General features: G+C 53.7%; 7 protein-coding genes across 7 annotated transcripts; 3 read left to right on the top strand and 4 right to left on the bottom strand.

Annotated features, from left to right (window-relative positions):
- Positions 1–50: 50 nt before the first annotated feature.
- On the bottom strand, positions 51–1,016 carry J4E88_000115 (uncharacterized protein; the record flags this gene model as incomplete). Its single annotated transcript, XM_049393796.1, has 1 exon — positions 51–1,016. The coding sequence occupies one exon, from the start codon at positions 1,014–1,016 to the stop codon at positions 51–53; it is 966 nt and encodes a 321-aa protein (XP_049259625.1).
- Positions 1,017–2,260: 1,244 nt separating this feature from the next.
- J4E88_000116 (uncharacterized protein) lies at positions 2,261–5,889 on the top strand (the record flags this gene model as incomplete). The annotated part of the gene is made up of 2 exons (XM_049393797.1): positions 2,261–3,211; positions 4,105–5,889. 2 exons carry the CDS (start codon positions 2,261–2,263, stop codon positions 5,887–5,889), a joined length of 2,736 nt encoding a protein of 911 aa, XP_049259626.1.
- A 911-nt stretch (positions 5,890–6,800) lies between these two features.
- On the top strand, positions 6,801–7,481 carry J4E88_000117 (uncharacterized protein; the record flags this gene model as incomplete). Its single annotated transcript, XM_049393798.1, has 2 exons — positions 6,801–6,809; positions 6,891–7,481. The coding sequence occupies 2 exons, from the start codon at positions 6,801–6,803 to the stop codon at positions 7,479–7,481; spliced, it is 600 nt and encodes a 199-aa protein (XP_049259627.1).
- A 133-nt stretch (positions 7,482–7,614) lies between these two features.
- Positions 7,615–8,505, bottom strand: J4E88_000118 (uncharacterized protein; the record flags this gene model as incomplete). The annotated part of the gene is made up of 1 exon (XM_049393799.1): positions 7,615–8,505. The coding sequence occupies one exon, from the start codon at positions 8,503–8,505 to the stop codon at positions 7,615–7,617; it is 891 nt and encodes a 296-aa protein (XP_049259628.1).
- Positions 8,506–8,969: 464 nt separating this feature from the next.
- On the bottom strand, positions 8,970–10,202 carry J4E88_000119 (uncharacterized protein; the record flags this gene model as incomplete). Its single annotated transcript, XM_049393800.1, has 2 exons — positions 8,970–9,698; positions 9,759–10,202. The coding sequence occupies 2 exons, from the start codon at positions 10,200–10,202 to the stop codon at positions 8,970–8,972; spliced, it is 1,173 nt and encodes a 390-aa protein (XP_049259629.1).
- Positions 10,203–11,064: 862 nt separating this feature from the next.
- On the top strand, positions 11,065–11,736 carry J4E88_000120 (uncharacterized protein; the record flags this gene model as incomplete). The annotated part of the gene is made up of 1 exon (XM_049393801.1): positions 11,065–11,736. One exon carries the CDS (start codon positions 11,065–11,067, stop codon positions 11,734–11,736), a length of 672 nt encoding a protein of 223 aa, XP_049259630.1.
- Positions 11,737–12,051: 315 nt separating this feature from the next.
- Positions 12,052–13,704, bottom strand: J4E88_000121 (uncharacterized protein; the record flags this gene model as incomplete). The annotated part of the gene is made up of 6 exons (XM_049393802.1): positions 12,052–12,699; positions 12,751–12,793; positions 12,839–12,893; positions 12,942–13,128; positions 13,188–13,414; positions 13,470–13,704. The coding sequence occupies 6 exons, from the start codon at positions 13,702–13,704 to the stop codon at positions 12,052–12,054; spliced, it is 1,395 nt and encodes a 464-aa protein (XP_049259631.1).
- Between the last annotated feature and the right edge of the window lie 1,448 nt (positions 13,705–15,152).

Here is a 15,152-nt window from a genome sequence, read left to right on the forward strand (position 1 = left end):
TCAACCACTAAAGTCACCTCAACTCGCGCCCTACTGACATCAATACCTGATCAATTACCAGTTCCAGGATAAACCTTCTTCCCCGCCACCTTATCAGCCCACTTCACCTCGAGCAGAGTAAAGTTCTTCTTTCCCTGACTGACCTTCTTCCGGTACGACACGCCAGCTGCCGCCCACCGCGCAGCCTCATCGGCCTCGCGTTGCTTCTTACGTGTCTTCTCCGCTGCCTTCCAAGCCTCGTGTTGTGCATTATGAGCAGCATACTGCTGGCGCCCAGCCTCTCGCTTCTGGTACTCAGCGTTACGAGCATCAGTCTCCGTGATGTTGGTGAGAAAGCGGTCGATGGTTTCGGAGAGACGGGGATTGGTCGTGAGGTACTTCTGCTTGAATCCTTCGGGGTCGGGGAAAGTTCCATCGTTGAGCTTTGTCGCCATGGTATACGCCATCTGCTTGAACAGCTTGTTGCCCGTTGGATTGTTGGCGGCGGTGATGATGTTGATGACGTCTGTGGGAGGGACTTTGGTGTTGATACGACTAAAGAAGTGGTTGAAGATGCCTTGGGTGAAGGAGCCGATGCCCAATGCATCTGCGGCGCAGCAAAGATGTAGGTCTTTGAAGGTGTCTTCGACATCCTTCATGGGTTGCCCTCTAAAGTCTCTGACCACATACTTCTGGAACTGATACACCTTCGGCGCGGTTGGTAGTGCTAGTACCAGGGAGACAAGGTAGTTCAGAGCTTTGATATCGATGCCCTCTGGAACTACAATCTTGCCATCGACAACCAATTCATGCTTCTCTGAGACGGCCTCAAAGAGAGCGATCGGTAACTCGGTGGAATTGTTTCCGGACATTATAGCGTTACCTAGGTGATCCACAAGCTGGGCCTTGTTGCTCATGACCAGATTTTGGCGTTGGATAGGACCGAGGGTGCGGAAGTGCTCGAGACCACCGGGGACCTTTTGATCGCTGAGAGAAGCGCTTGAAGTAGGCGTGGGGACTACCGTGTTGTCGGACATTTTGATATGAGTCGTCGCGTGTCTCTGTAGCCGTCAGAATCGGTCGCGAAGCAAAACGGTTATTGAATTTTACACACAAGTGGTGTTCTAGGTGTGTTGTAGAAGGTTATCGTGGCTGGATTCTATGGCGGGAATTCTCAACTGTAGACCTGAAGATTGAGGTATAAGATGCTTTCGTAGAAAAAGAGATATTAGACTAGGGTAGCGGGAGGACCTATATAAAGAAGGGGGGCACCAAGTGGTCTTGGCAGTGAATGACAGGGACAGCCGATCTCGCCCAATTGATCACACTTCTGCCTAGCAGGGCTCGCCAAGACGACTTTTACTGCGACTTGAGCAACTAATGATCACGGGATAGGTCAGGGGCCAGGCCCAAGTGGCATACAGAAAGTAAAGGAAAGACAGATACGCGGAGGTCAACTTGTCAGATGTACTTACATGCAGCAAAGACTGTTTGTAAAATGACTCGACATCACGAGGATATGCATACAACTCCCTGCCCGGGGTTACGCATGATGTAGGATAGCTAAGCACGACCTGCTTGCTGCATGTCTCATGATGCATGAAGCCTTCCTTGCACGATATCCTGATGCAAGTGTGGCTTCTCGAGTAAACGAGTAAGTAACTCAATCCCCTCCTTCTTTCGGTGATCGGAAAAACGTATTACTCATATCTCTCTGCTTTCGTACTAACAAATTATCCTTGATTAGACGCCACGAAGTTCAAGACGCAATCCACATACTGACCCAGATCTACTGGAAGGTATCACAGATTTACTCAAGCACTCAGTCTGCGTAGGGATAGATATTACGCTACGTGTTTCTCAAACGGAAGGAGGTCAGCGGGAATGCCCTTGAGGTCTAGGGGTCTGCACAAACCTCGGACCAGGTTGTTTGCCTGCAATCTTTTGGCACCGAGGCTCGTAGACCTTTGTCGAAACTCATCGACGTTTCTTAAGCGTGCGCGATAGTCCTTAGCTGAATAGTCTGCTTCGAGAGTGAGCTCGCCTGGGTAACAAGCACCTTACGGGATGAATATAACCGTCTTCATATCCTGTGAACTTCTTTGGAAGAGTAACCGCCTATTCGAGAGTACATTCAGCGGCTGCAAGGATGTTTGCTGATCCCCAAACAACCACCAAGAATAGAGACGATGCGGCAAATAGCCCTCCTCCATGCAAAAGGATGCGCTTGTCAGAAGCTATCATTCAGCAATTTGGAGAAATCAGTTCTTGTTATTCAAAAATGCATCAAGCCATCGAGAATGAAGAGTTCATCAGGAGCTATCGTGCTACCGCAAGGTCATCGCTCGAGAGTGGGATAGGTATGCTAGAAGAGCTGAATATGCATGTTCAAGAGTCTGATATCGCGCAAGCCCGGAAGAGGAGATTCATCACAGAGTCTCAAAGCTACATCGACATGATCAAGCCCGGAGAAGATGTTGTGCCTATCACCGCCACACAATACGAGCAGCGCATCCAGGAGCCCACACCGACCTGGCACAACAACCTCATCATATGCACGTCAACAGAAGCACGCGACCTACTCCAACGGTTGACCCTCCAAATCCCTCTCCTCATCCCCTTAGAGCTGAACAACAGCCCCTCGCCCCGCACGCTCTACTCTGCCCAACACTACGAAGCGGTCCTCAAATTCCGCAAACACGCCTCAACCGAACCCTACATGGACATCCAAGACCTCACATCCAAAAACATAACCCGCCGGCTCACCATCTCCACCGCCCTAAACCGCATGTCCGACCCAACCGCCCTCCCGATAAACCTGCTCGACATCCGGCCCGTGCGGCAAAACGTCCTACCCTGGGAGCTCGACAACCTAACCGACTACAGCATCCTATCCGAAGCGACGGAATACGGTGGCATGTCCAACCACTCAGACCCGAACCCCAGCGATCTCTCTAGTAAAACTGGTTTCGCGCTCTGGGGAAAACGAGGCGTATGGTCTTTCCCGCACATCGACGAGCACGGCCTCTACACCGGTGTGCTGTGTGAGACTGGCTCGAAACTCTGGTTTACGTGGTCGCTTTCCGACTCTGAACGCGAGGAATGGGCCGCCTCGCGTCAAGCTGGGATTCAGTACGCGCCAAATAAACCCGGATACCCTATTTACCTTAAGAAAGGGGATTTGCTAATTATGCCACCGGGGACGGTGCACGCGCCGCTGAGTCTGGAGGATGTGATTATGCATGGGTTTCATGTGTGGTGTAGCAAGACGATGGTGGAGACGGCGACGAGTGCGTTGCTGGATTTGAGGTTTCCGATGTGTACGAATGAGGAGCCGAGGAGGGAGTTGAGGGGGAATTTGATGCATTTGGTGAGGGCGAGTAGGGCGAGGTTGGGGCCTTATACGTGGGGGGAGCATGGGGAGTTTGCGGAGTTGGTGGGAAGGATTTTGGTGGTGTTGGAGGGGTTGGAGGGGTTGGAGAGGAAGGAGCGACTGCCGTGATGAGGTTTTGAATGGGGTGCTAGAGCGTACGAGTTGGAAGTCATCAATGCCTAGTTCTGCCGCAAGACTGACTGCCTGCTATGAGATAGGCTACGTTTTCTCCAGCGTCGTCAATGTGATGCTTGCAGTTGAGGTTATGGTAGCCGCACAGACCACCCACCCATGCCCGCGGGACTGAGGAGGGCAATCTGGGGCAAGCGAGGATGCATTGAGTTGTGCGGCCTGCCTCTCAGCGCCGACTATTGGCAGGGCGGAGCGGAAGCCAGCAGCGGGACAACGGGGGAAGTGCATGGCGAGATGGCGTGCGCTATCAGGTGCCGTGACGGTCGCCAGGCAGCGCTGTCTTTGGTTTTTCGGGGCAATGGCTCAGGCTTAAGAGTTTGACATGTCGCGTCACTTTCGCCGAGGACACGCCTTTGCTCTTGAGACATCGTGCATCCGACGTCGTGCATTGCATGCGACAGCTCATCCATCGCTCCGTCCCGCCATGCCCGCTGCGCCGCCTGCTTGGTCATAATGCCGCCCGCCAACTCGCCTGTAAGCACCCGCCGTTCAGATGTTGCCGTCCACATGTTGTCACATAGCCGTGGTCTAAGTGCATGACTGACGTAGCCGCTCAATAGGACGACGCGGAACCCACCTTCATCTCAGCCCTGCGCGAGCTCGAAAGCCCCGTAAACGACGACGTGCTCAACCTCGCCGCCACGCTGGGCACCCCGACGGACGAAGCAGGCATTCCCAGCGACGACGACATCGAACGCGCCCACGTCGACTATCTCCGCGCAGCACGTGAGCGCGACCAGGCGCGGTTGGACCGGTCCCAGGAGCGATTGCGCCTGCTGGAAAGGCAGCGAGACGAGCTGGAGCAGCGGGATCGCTTGCGCCGCGTCATGAGTCGCCTCAGCCGCCTCAGCGACAACAACTACGGCGACCGCGTGCCCAGTCAGAACAGCCTGTATGACTGGTCGCCTGCCACAGAGGCCCCGGGCGCGCCCGAGAGCTCGCTGAGGTCGACGGCCATCCTCCAGTCGGCAGGCGTGCGCCGCCATCCACGCTTCTCAGCGCGCACCAGGGAAGCCGCCACCAGCAGCGAAGCACCGCCACGCCACGCTTCACACCGCAGCCTCAGAGACATGCTTGCCGCGAGGTCCAGCCTCTTCCCCGAGACCGTCCAGCGAGAACGCTCCGCCCGCCAGATGTCTTCGCACCGAGACTCCGAGGCCCGCACGTCGCCCATGCTGGAGCAGACCGTCAAGTACTTGTCGCGCATACGCCACTCGCGCGACGACGACGAGAGCTGGGAGCGTGCGCGAGACGCCGGTTTCCTGACCAAGGACTTCTTCCTGCAGCACGCAGACTTCGTCGCCAACACCCTCGCCATACCGCCGCCTACCGAGACATCGTGGCTGGCACCGGGCGCGATACTCTCGGGCTGTCAGCATGCGACGACCATGCCCGCTGCCGCGACTACCACATACAGCCGGCACACAGGACTCCCACCGCCCATACGACCGTGGATATGGAATCCCAGCGAAGTCTCCACCAGCCGGAACTCGCAGCCCGACGCACAACCGCACCAAGACCGATGGCCCGTCAAGGTCACCATACACGACGTGGACTGGGAGCAGATGTCTCTCTCCGCAACCATGGAAGCGTATAACGTACCTTCCCACCCGCATCCGCACACCATGTTTTCTCCCGGCAATGCCACGGCGTCCGTCACGCGCACATCCTCTATCACAACCTACCTTGAAGGCGAGATCCTCGACTTCAACAACTACACCCTCCTCACCGAATCCTTCAAATCAAACGCCGCAAACGACGCAACATATTGGCGCAAACTGCCCCCCTTCCAGAAGATGAGCGACGAAGACGTGGTCAGGGCCCTGACGAGCAAGAAGTGGCTCACAGAAGTCCTGGGTCAGAACTGGATACTTATGCGCTGGAAAGAGCGATGTTTTGTAAAGAGCCTGAACCGCAGCACCCCTGACCCCGTTCAGCCCCCACCCTCCACCACGATACCCTCCTCCTTCTCCGCCGACCCTCCACCGTCCAATCCCTGGGCCTCGACAGGTTCCTCCAACTACGCACCCGCCGCTCCTACTTCCACGCATACCTCGCAACTTCAGCCCTCGCCGTACCGCATAGTCCGCAACGCGCAAACTGGCCGTGCCGAGGTCGAAATCACACCACAACCCCTCTTCAACTCCGTAACGAACGACGCCGAACAAGCGACATTCGACGACTCGGGCTGCGGGCTTACCATCAGCGGGTTCTACTACGTGGCGCTTGACCGGAGAAGCGGGATGCTGGAAGGGTTGTATTATGATCCGCAGAGCAGTCCGTATCAGTGTCTGAAGTTGGAGAGTGTCAATGGTGGACTGAGGACGGCGTGGAGTTTCAGATGATAGACTGGAGAATGAGTCAAGAAGAGCGGAAGAAGAATTGCATGGAACGGAGTTAAGGAATTGGACTTTTGGACTGCATCGCCCATTGAGGCTCTCCCGGATTGGATTGGGACTAGGTTTACTTTGACTACATGTTGTACTCTGTCTAGTATCATAGATGGATATGGAATACTATCGCCTCATACTTGCAGCTCTGATTTGTATACAGACCGTCGGTAGCCCGAAGTATCCGGAGCCAATGTTCCGCGGTACGTACAATGTTGTAAAGCTACTCATGACTCCTGACGCCCTAAACGCCTGACTGTGTACGCGAGCAGAGTAGTCGCGCATTGTAGACGCTATCAACCAATGATTACTCACACGATTACGGCCCCGCTTCTGCATGCAGCAAGTCCTGCCGGGTGCCGTCATCTCTCCATACTCTTTGGGACGTGTATGGTGGTGCGCCTAATGAACGTCGCGCGTCTGTGCATATGTGAGTATTGAAGGAGTCACGGAGTAGGAGTCACAGAAAGCTTCGAGCGAAAAGTACAAAGCTTGATTGAACCTCGCATACTGTTGCACTTCAGTTCAACTTCAGCATTCAGCAACACTTCCTCTTCGACAGTACTTTCTTGCCGCCCGAACGAAGTCACTTCAAAGATCCGGCAACAAACGTTACACAATGGCATCACCAGAATACCCCAAAACCGCTGTCAACAAACTCGGTCGGTTGGCGAATCGAGGTAGGATCATCTCCTTCACGCTCCTACGTACTTAAAATCGCATACTCACACCAACAACCCCAGGCACATACGACTACGCAACAATCCACAGTCTAGTAAACGCTTGTCCAATCCTCCACGTATCCTTCGTCGACCCAGAACACCCTTTCCCGGTCGTCTTGCCAATGTTGGGGTGTACGGGTAACTATGAGGTACGTCACTTCCTTCTATCACACCACCACGAAGCGACCAGTCGACGGGCAGATAAAACAGCAATATACTAACCCACCCGCACAGAAGCAATCCGCCGACCCATCAACCACCCCCCAAGCCCTCTATATCCACGGCTACATCTCCGGCCGCATCTTCAAGTCCTCAAAAGAAACCTCCACCCCCGGCCTCCCCATAACCATAGCCGCCAGCCTCCTCGACGGCCTCGTCCTCTCCCTAACCCCCTTCCACAACTCGTGCAACTACCGCTCCGCCATCGTCTACGGCTACGCTGAACTCGTCGAGGACGCCGACGAAGCGCTGTACGCTATGAAAGCTATTACTGATAATATGTTGCCGGAGCGCTGGGAGAAGAGTAGGGTGCCCCCGAGTAGTGCGGAGTTGAAGAGTACGAGTATACTTAGGGTTAGGGTTGAGAGTGCGAGTGCGAAGGTTAGGACGGGGGGACCGAGTGAGGATAGGAAGGATTTGGGGGATAAGGCGTTGGTGAAGAGGACGTGGACGGGTGTTGTGCCGTATTGGGGGACGTGGGGGGAGCCTGTTCCTGGGGAGCAGAATGGGTGTGAGGATGTGGAGGGGTATATTGAGGGGTGGAGGATGAAAGAGACGGCGAAGGCTAGGGGGTATGCTTTTGAGGCTGTTGGGAAGGGTAAATAAGAGCTAAACAAGAGCATGTGGAAATGGGTGGACGGGCAGTCATGGGCGGTTCACTTACATCGCTCTCATCAGAGTAATTTTTATACGGACAATTGGTATAGTCGTCTTGCTCTTTAGTACATTAAAAGTCACCTCATACATGTGATCTCCTAGCAGGCCCATGATACTCATCCCACTCAACCCCCGCCTCATCTTTCTTCCCAACCACCTTCCGCCCCCAATCCCACTCTCCATACCCAGCTGCTTCCATTCTGAGCGAAAAGCGCTTATGTCTCTCATACATCTTCCTTCTTTGAGAAAGGGTCCTGTATTTCTCATTCACCCTTTTGACCGCTTTGTCGAGAACGGGAGTCAGCTGGATCTGGAAGATTTCCACATTGGAGGCTGTTTCGTTCCAAACGCGTTTAGCGAGGCCGGCTATCATGATGCGGAAGAGGCGGGAGAAGTGCGGTGTCGTTGTCGCATATGAAGTAATGGCGTCGATAGTCGCCCAAGAGGGTAGGGACGTTTTCAAGAGGTCTTCACACTGGGCGTATAGATCATCGACGTATTTGTCCATTCCAAGGGCCGAGGCCGCAGCACAGACGTTCAGAGATGTTGTCATGGGTAGACAAAGGACGAATGGCGGGAACTTGCCCGGATTCGCAATGATGTCCTTGAGGTATTTGATAAGTCGAGACACTGCATCCGCATCAACGGCTGCGGGTAGTACGACTGCATCATCTACGAGGATTTCGCTGGTCTTTGTCGAAATCGCGCGTAACAGTGGCTTCGAGATTGTTGTGATGAACTCATCGTCAACGAAGATCTTGATTCGGTCGTATTCGGACTCGAGTTTCTCGCGGTCTGTAGAGGACCAATTTCGGATGTCAATGTCTTTGGCGGTGATCGGGTTGGGTGACTGAGCGGTGTCCCCAGCAGCCTTTTTGTTCTTTGTGGTCTTTGCGTCAGGAAAGATCATGTCCCAGACCTCGTCTTCTACGCGAACGTTTGGGCTGGCGGAACGGAGTAGTGAAGAAGTCATAGTTCACTTGTACCTTCTCTTTGAGTCCATTCAGACATCGGAAAGGGGTGTTGAAATCATACTCAGGGCTTAGTGGGTGCTTGAAGTCGGCGCCGAAGGATATTCGTTCCAGGCTGGAGCTAAGATGGCGAACACAACGGTGCATGAAGAGGTACAAACGAATCGGGACTAGCAGGAGGAAGCGAAGGCTGCAACTCCGTTCCTTGGCACACACAAAAAGTGAATGCATGCAGTTGCAATCGACATCTAGTTTCAGCGATTAGAGTTTGAGGACGAGGATGAAAGAGGGAAGCTACAGACTGACTTGTCTCTTCAGCCTCTATAACAGGAAAGCTTTTGAAGCCTTCGCGCTCCGACTTTGCAATGTGTGCCTTATCCCGTTCACCTTTCGTAGTCTCTACGTGCTAACATATGCAATCTTTTATCGGCGAATATCAAGTCGCCTGCTCCAACGGAAGGACCAGTCACTTCTCGTCTACCACCCCCCGATGCGGCGGAATCGGCTTCAGCCCCTTGACGTGATCCAAAACGCCCATGTTATTCGCAAACCGATTATCCTCCGGTTCCAAGATTGCCGTATTCCTTGGATTCAGGAACTGATGCGGGAACCCCATCTCGAAGCCATAAGCCGCGTCAATGTGCTGGATATCCTCAGGCGTAAGACTCAAACCAAGAGCCTGGATATTGCCCTCGAGATGCGGAATTTTGCGACCGCCGACGATGGGGAAGACGTAAGGTGACTTGTGCATGACGTATGCGAGAGCGACGGAAGTGATAGGCGGGACCGGAGACTTTGCGTTTGCGATATCTTCGAGCACGTTGCTGACCTTTTCCTCGTTGCCGATGACCATCATCTCCATTTTTCTGCCGCCGTTTTCTGGATTGTCTCTCTGCGCCTTTGTCTTGAAGATTCCTCCGCCGATGGTGCCCCATGGTGCAAGAGCCATGCCTTCGTCTAGTGCCATTGGAATGATTTCGCGCTCGAAAGAACGATCGGCGGCGGACCAGCGGCCTTGATACACTGAGAATTGGCGGAGACCGTGTTGGCGGGCGTAACAGTTGGCTTTTACGACAATCCAGGCTGGGGTGTCGGAGATGCCTAGGTAAAGTACTCGACGGGAGGAGACGAGATCGTTGAGTGCGTTCATTAGCTCTGGTATGGAGACTGTTGAATCCCACAGGTGGACGTAGTACTATGAGGCAGTCAATCACAACAGTCGTTGCGGAACACAGAGCCCGAGCCAGGAACTCACGATATCGACGTAGCTAGTCCTGAGCGCCTTCAAGGACCGCTCAATACTCGTATGCATGTTTTTCGCGCTATTACCTCCATAATTACTCTTGCACCTCGCACCGCCATCCTTTTCTCTCTCGGTGATCTGCATACCAGTGAACTTGGTCGCAAGTACCATCTCATCTCTAACACCTCGCTCCTCCATCCACTCACCAATCCACTCTTCGCTCTCACCGAACTGGTAGTTGACGGCGGTGTCGATGAAATTGCCGCCTTGCTCGTAGAAGTAATCCAGCATTGCAAAGGCCGTTTCTTTGGTGCATTCTCCGAGAGTAGCCTTCCATGCTTCACCGAAATTCATGCCACCGAGGCAAAGAGGAGAGACCCGGACGGCTGCTGTGGGACTGAGGATCCGATGTCTGCCCAAGAGAGACACGGGTGCGGCTGGATTAATGAATGACATTGTAGCTGGATCAGAAGCTGGAAGCTCAATTCGCAAGCTACGCAGCGATGAGTCAACTTTTGATCCTATCGTTAATGTTGTGTACGTGAAATCCACTGTAGCAACCCTCTTATACGGCTGTCAGCTTCTGTTGCAACGGCCTGACAGTAATCCAGTCGCACGCCTTATCGCCGCGAGTGCCATCTCGGAGCAACTCGTTGTTCCCCCAAACGCAGCAAGGCGTAACGCATGCCGTACACGTAGGTGCGACCGAAGCGACGGCTGATGATATCCAATGGCGTTGCAATCAAGCAACGGGCGAGAACCTCTTATGGTCTGACATGCGCCACCAAAGCCGTTAATTCCGCAATCTCCGATGCGTCAGGCCGAAGTGAACTACGCCCACTCGAACGACCTTCAGTAGCTGAGCAAATACATTCTGCATTGATCGCGTCGTAATTGATGTTGTGGAGTTTGCATCTGGACCCCTAAAACGCATGGCCATGTTAGCTCACCGCTAGTGCACCCGAATCGTCATGGGCGCAGTTCCCCAGAATGCTGACATCATGGCTCCACCACATGATGCGCGCGCATCGCACAGTCGCCGCGTCCATCGGAGATGTGGTACCTGCATCTCAGGGTCATCAGCACGATGTCGTCGCCATTGATGCAGAGATTTGCGGTGCACGGGCAGACCGACAAGTTGCAAATGCGCATTGCAATCCATCTTTCCCCATAGTAAACGTCACGCTGAGCGCACACCTCAGACGATATCAATTTCGCATTACATCAGTACTCCATCACACTACATATTCAGCTTGTACACCTCACACACTCGCATCTTCCAGTTCATCATCCATCGACATATAAACAAGCAGCAACAATGGCTTCCAGACTCCTCCGTATCAACCGCAACGTTTTCCTCGCAGCACGACCAGCAGCTCGCATTACATCGCAAAGAGCACCGCTCAAGAACAACATCAACGACCTCAGCAACCACCGCACTTTCACAACAACACGCATCATGTCTGTCCAGGTCGACTCCAACTTCATCTCGCAGATCACCGCTGCCGAGAAGAAGATCACCGGCAAGGACGAGCCACACAAGGGCGGCCCTACCGCGAAAGCCCAACAGCACGTTGGCCAGAACCTCACTGCACAAGTCATCCACGACATCACCGAGGGCGAGAAGGTGCTCACTGGCTCCAACGAAGTCATGAAAGGAGGTCCTACATCGATCGCTCAGTCTGCTCTCACAGCCGGCTCAGCTCCGTCCAACAATAACAACACTGGCGCCAACACTTCCAACGCATCAGGAAAGCTAGACTCGTCGACACTGAGCAAGATCACCGATGCGGAGAAGAAGCTTACCGGCGAGGACGGACCTGTACCTGGAGGTCCTACTGCGCAGGCGCAGAGTCATGCCAAGGAGCCCATCACCAGCGAGGCGCTACATGACATCACCGAGGGAGAGAAGAAGGTCACCGGTGGAGAGCGCGTTAAGGGCGGACCTACATCGACTGCTCAGTCTGAGCTTGCCAAGAGCAGGTCATGAGTTTTCTAGCTGCACGGCACTCTGCCACTGCGCAAGCTTTTCTATCACGATCACCTCGACACACCATGTATAATACTGTATGATATTGCATAAGGAAGATGAAGAGGGGGTTAATGACTACTACGAGGCATGACTGTATCATATATCAAAGCATTCAGGATATCATAGGACGGACTCAATCAAATAACATTACACTTACTTTTGACCACGCTGGCACAGTCAAGCAGAACCAAAGGAAAAAGTGATCATCATTCAACGTAACGAACGCGCTATCCAACGTACAGGAAGCCTGTCAAGGGAAGAAAAGCGCGCATATCACACCCATCCCTCCCTCTCCCTCTCATCCTTAACCCCACTCCCCTTCAGCCACCCAACCCCCACATTCGCTACACCCTTCCATTTCTCCACGCTCTTCTTCTTGCTGAACCGATACTGCCGATCACTAGTTCTCTCCAACCTTTCCTTCAATGGCCCATCGCCCGATGCACCCAGTCCCCCAAGCTCAATGTCCTCTCGAACCTCTGCTTCTCGAAATCCAAAAGCTGATGCAGCGCCTCGTCTGGACCGTGTAGAATTAATGCGGTGTAGAGTCGGGGGTCGCGATCCAATCGTCTCGTTTGACCTTACACGGCGCAGACGGTCTTGGAGATCTGCTGCTTCGCCATCGCCTAGGATTCTGCCTTTGCGATTGGAAGGCGGGGTGCGGTAGTCGAAGTTAGAGTTTGCGCGACGAAGACCGTATTTGCGAGGGCTTTGCTCGAGGGCTTGGCCGAGTTCTTGGATGGCTTCGTCGCGTGCGCGCATGCGTTCTAGGGATTGCATGCGCGGTGCTGCGAAGGCGCGGCCTTGGACGGATTGAGATGGGCGGCGACCGAGGCGAGGTGGAGAGTGGCGGGCTGTGCGCTTTTCTTCAATGGCCATGGCGACTTGGGCGACGGAGTTGGGGACCACGTCGAGAGAGTTCTGAGGTGCATTTATTAGCGGATGTAGAGGAGGGGTAGTTATAAGACGCACCATGTGGATGAGTACAATTGGTAGTTGGACGGCTACGAGCTTTCTGCAGGAAGTCAGCTTGGTCGGTCAGAGAGATAGCAGTACTGACGTATGCCCGCTGGCTACAATGACATTCAAGAAGTATCTGACTTCGAAGTATTTGCCTTTCTCAGTCAGGAAATGACTGCAAGACTTCGTGCCAATGTACATACCACACTTCACCGTACCGTGGCCACGGGGTATTTCGAGATCACAGGTCCTGATATGAGTCTGTTGTGCAGAAACACCGTTCCAGCCGGCACAACCATGCTTGACGACTGCTTTACTGAGGATAGACCGCTCGTTGCTGTCAAAGATGCGAGCCTGACCCGCAGACTTCTCCATCGTGGCCGCAGCAACCTGCAAAGCACTTTCATTAGCATCATGACAAGATAGTATGTCAAGCTCGCAAAACAAACGTGTTTGTAGCAGAGTATGTCCCTTTCCAACTGAAGCTCAATCTTTTTGACTAGCTTGCGACTGTTGTTGGCAACATGAACATCGACGTAGAGACTAGTTCCGCTGACCCACACTTGTCGATGCAAGCCTGCAGTGACGCGCACAACTTCGACGGTGGTTTCTCGGGGCTTTATCCACTCGTCTGAGGCAGTCAGTGGACTAGGTAGCGACATGAGTGCCTTTTCAGCTGCGAGCATGTCAGCACTGTGAGAGTAGGGATTGAAAAGTTAGATGCCTCATACGATCGTACACTGAGAGCACTGTGACATCTTCGGAAGTCCTGACAATGTACTGCCTTCCTTGATCGCGAATAAGAAGTGACACGCAAAGTATGTAGCGGATTCTCGCATTCTTGGAATGAAAGGGCGGAGGACCAACGTTGAGAGGTAGGCTCAGATTGAACGCGAGATTGGTCGTAGAAGGCATGAGATGCCAGAAAAGATCTGCCGAGCTTATGGGCTCTTGGGTATCTACCATGTTCTGAGGCGGTGGATTCTGCTCATCAATGAGCTCTGTAGCGAGGTTGAGAAAGACAGCTCGTCTGTTGCCGCTCACTTCCTCCGTCCCAAGAAGATCGATAGATATCCGGGCAATGTCCAGAGTCCTTCTATGACGTATTCGCTCTGCATCGTCGACGTTTATCTGGACGGTCCCTTCGATGGAGCCTCCGCCCACGAAAATGCCTGCGGATAAGTCCAGGCCAAGGTCAATTCGCGGATGTCGGTGTGATGGAAACTCTAGCAGTTCTTTCGATAGTGGATCGCGAACAAATGTTCTGGAGGGTATGCGTCGGTGGGTGTCATGAGTAATGGGGTCAAGGCGAGTCACAATGTGGCGCAAGGGGGACTGCGATTGACCATGTCGAATGATAGTATTGGTATTATTGCTAGGAGGCGGAAACGGTATAGTAGGTATGGCGCTGAGCGTGTTCGTCGCAGTCGCTTGGGTTATGTGTATAGGTGGTATCTGCTGCGGCTGTCGGGTTCGAGAAGTGCTAGGTGCCCGAGGTCGCGAGGACGATCGTGGTGGGATGGTGCCGGCTGGTATGCTGTATATGCTCGATATGCTGTGATTATCCGCGGGGCTTGATGGTGATGGTGATCTAGACGTCCGACCCCTGTGGTTGGATCTTATGCCGTTGCTTTCGATGCTATTCTTTCTGTCAGGTTCTACGTTTTCACCGTACCGGTTGTCGTTGCTCGGACGTCGTCTCGTCGCAACAGAGGGCTTCCGCGACATCTCCGTGCGAGAGGTGCTCCGGGGAAAGTTGTTTGTCAGGGCGTTCCGAGGTAGAGTGTCTGCAAAGCTTGATTCGGTGACTTCGCGAATGTCTGATAAAGGTCTAGGTTTCGCCCACGAAGAGGCAGTGGAGTGTCCTCTTTGTTCGCCAAGATGGATGCTGAGCATGCCTTCGCGGGCTGTGATATGACCGTTGTCTGACTCGGGCGAAGCTAGGAAGGAGGAAATGCTGGCTCGCTCTGGCGAAGGATGAGATTCGATTAGGTGCTCTTTGCCAGGCGGCGGCTGCGAGTGTCCTGACCCTTTCAGCAGCCGTCCCGCGATCTCGGAAAAGGTCATTGCTACCTACCGTCAGCAATGCTCTGAGAAGCGATATCGCGCCGAGCACCTCGTGAACGATAGACTGCGCGCGAAGCTGGCGACTAGCGACTAGAAGCTGACCGAGTGATTGATGCGGGATCTATACTGCTGAAAACAGGATGGAAGTCATATGAGACTATGCGATGCTTAGATATCCTGGTAGGGGTGAGGACTGTCGCCTGAGGTGTGCATGGTGGAGGTCGAATGTCACGATCTCTCGCAACATTGCATCTAGGAGGGAGAGAAGGAGCCTGTGTGAGCTTGCTCTTGACACGATTGTACCGCACGTGGCGGTTGGAGTTGACAGGAACAAACCTGACATTTGG

The sequence above is a fragment of the Alternaria novae-zelandiae genome (genome assembly GCF_023758075.1).
Source record: "Alternaria novae-zelandiae strain BMP 2774 chromosome Unknown scaffold_1, whole genome shotgun sequence".
Classification (NCBI taxonomy): Eukaryota; Fungi; Ascomycota; class Dothideomycetes; order Pleosporales; family Pleosporaceae; genus Alternaria; species Alternaria novae-zelandiae.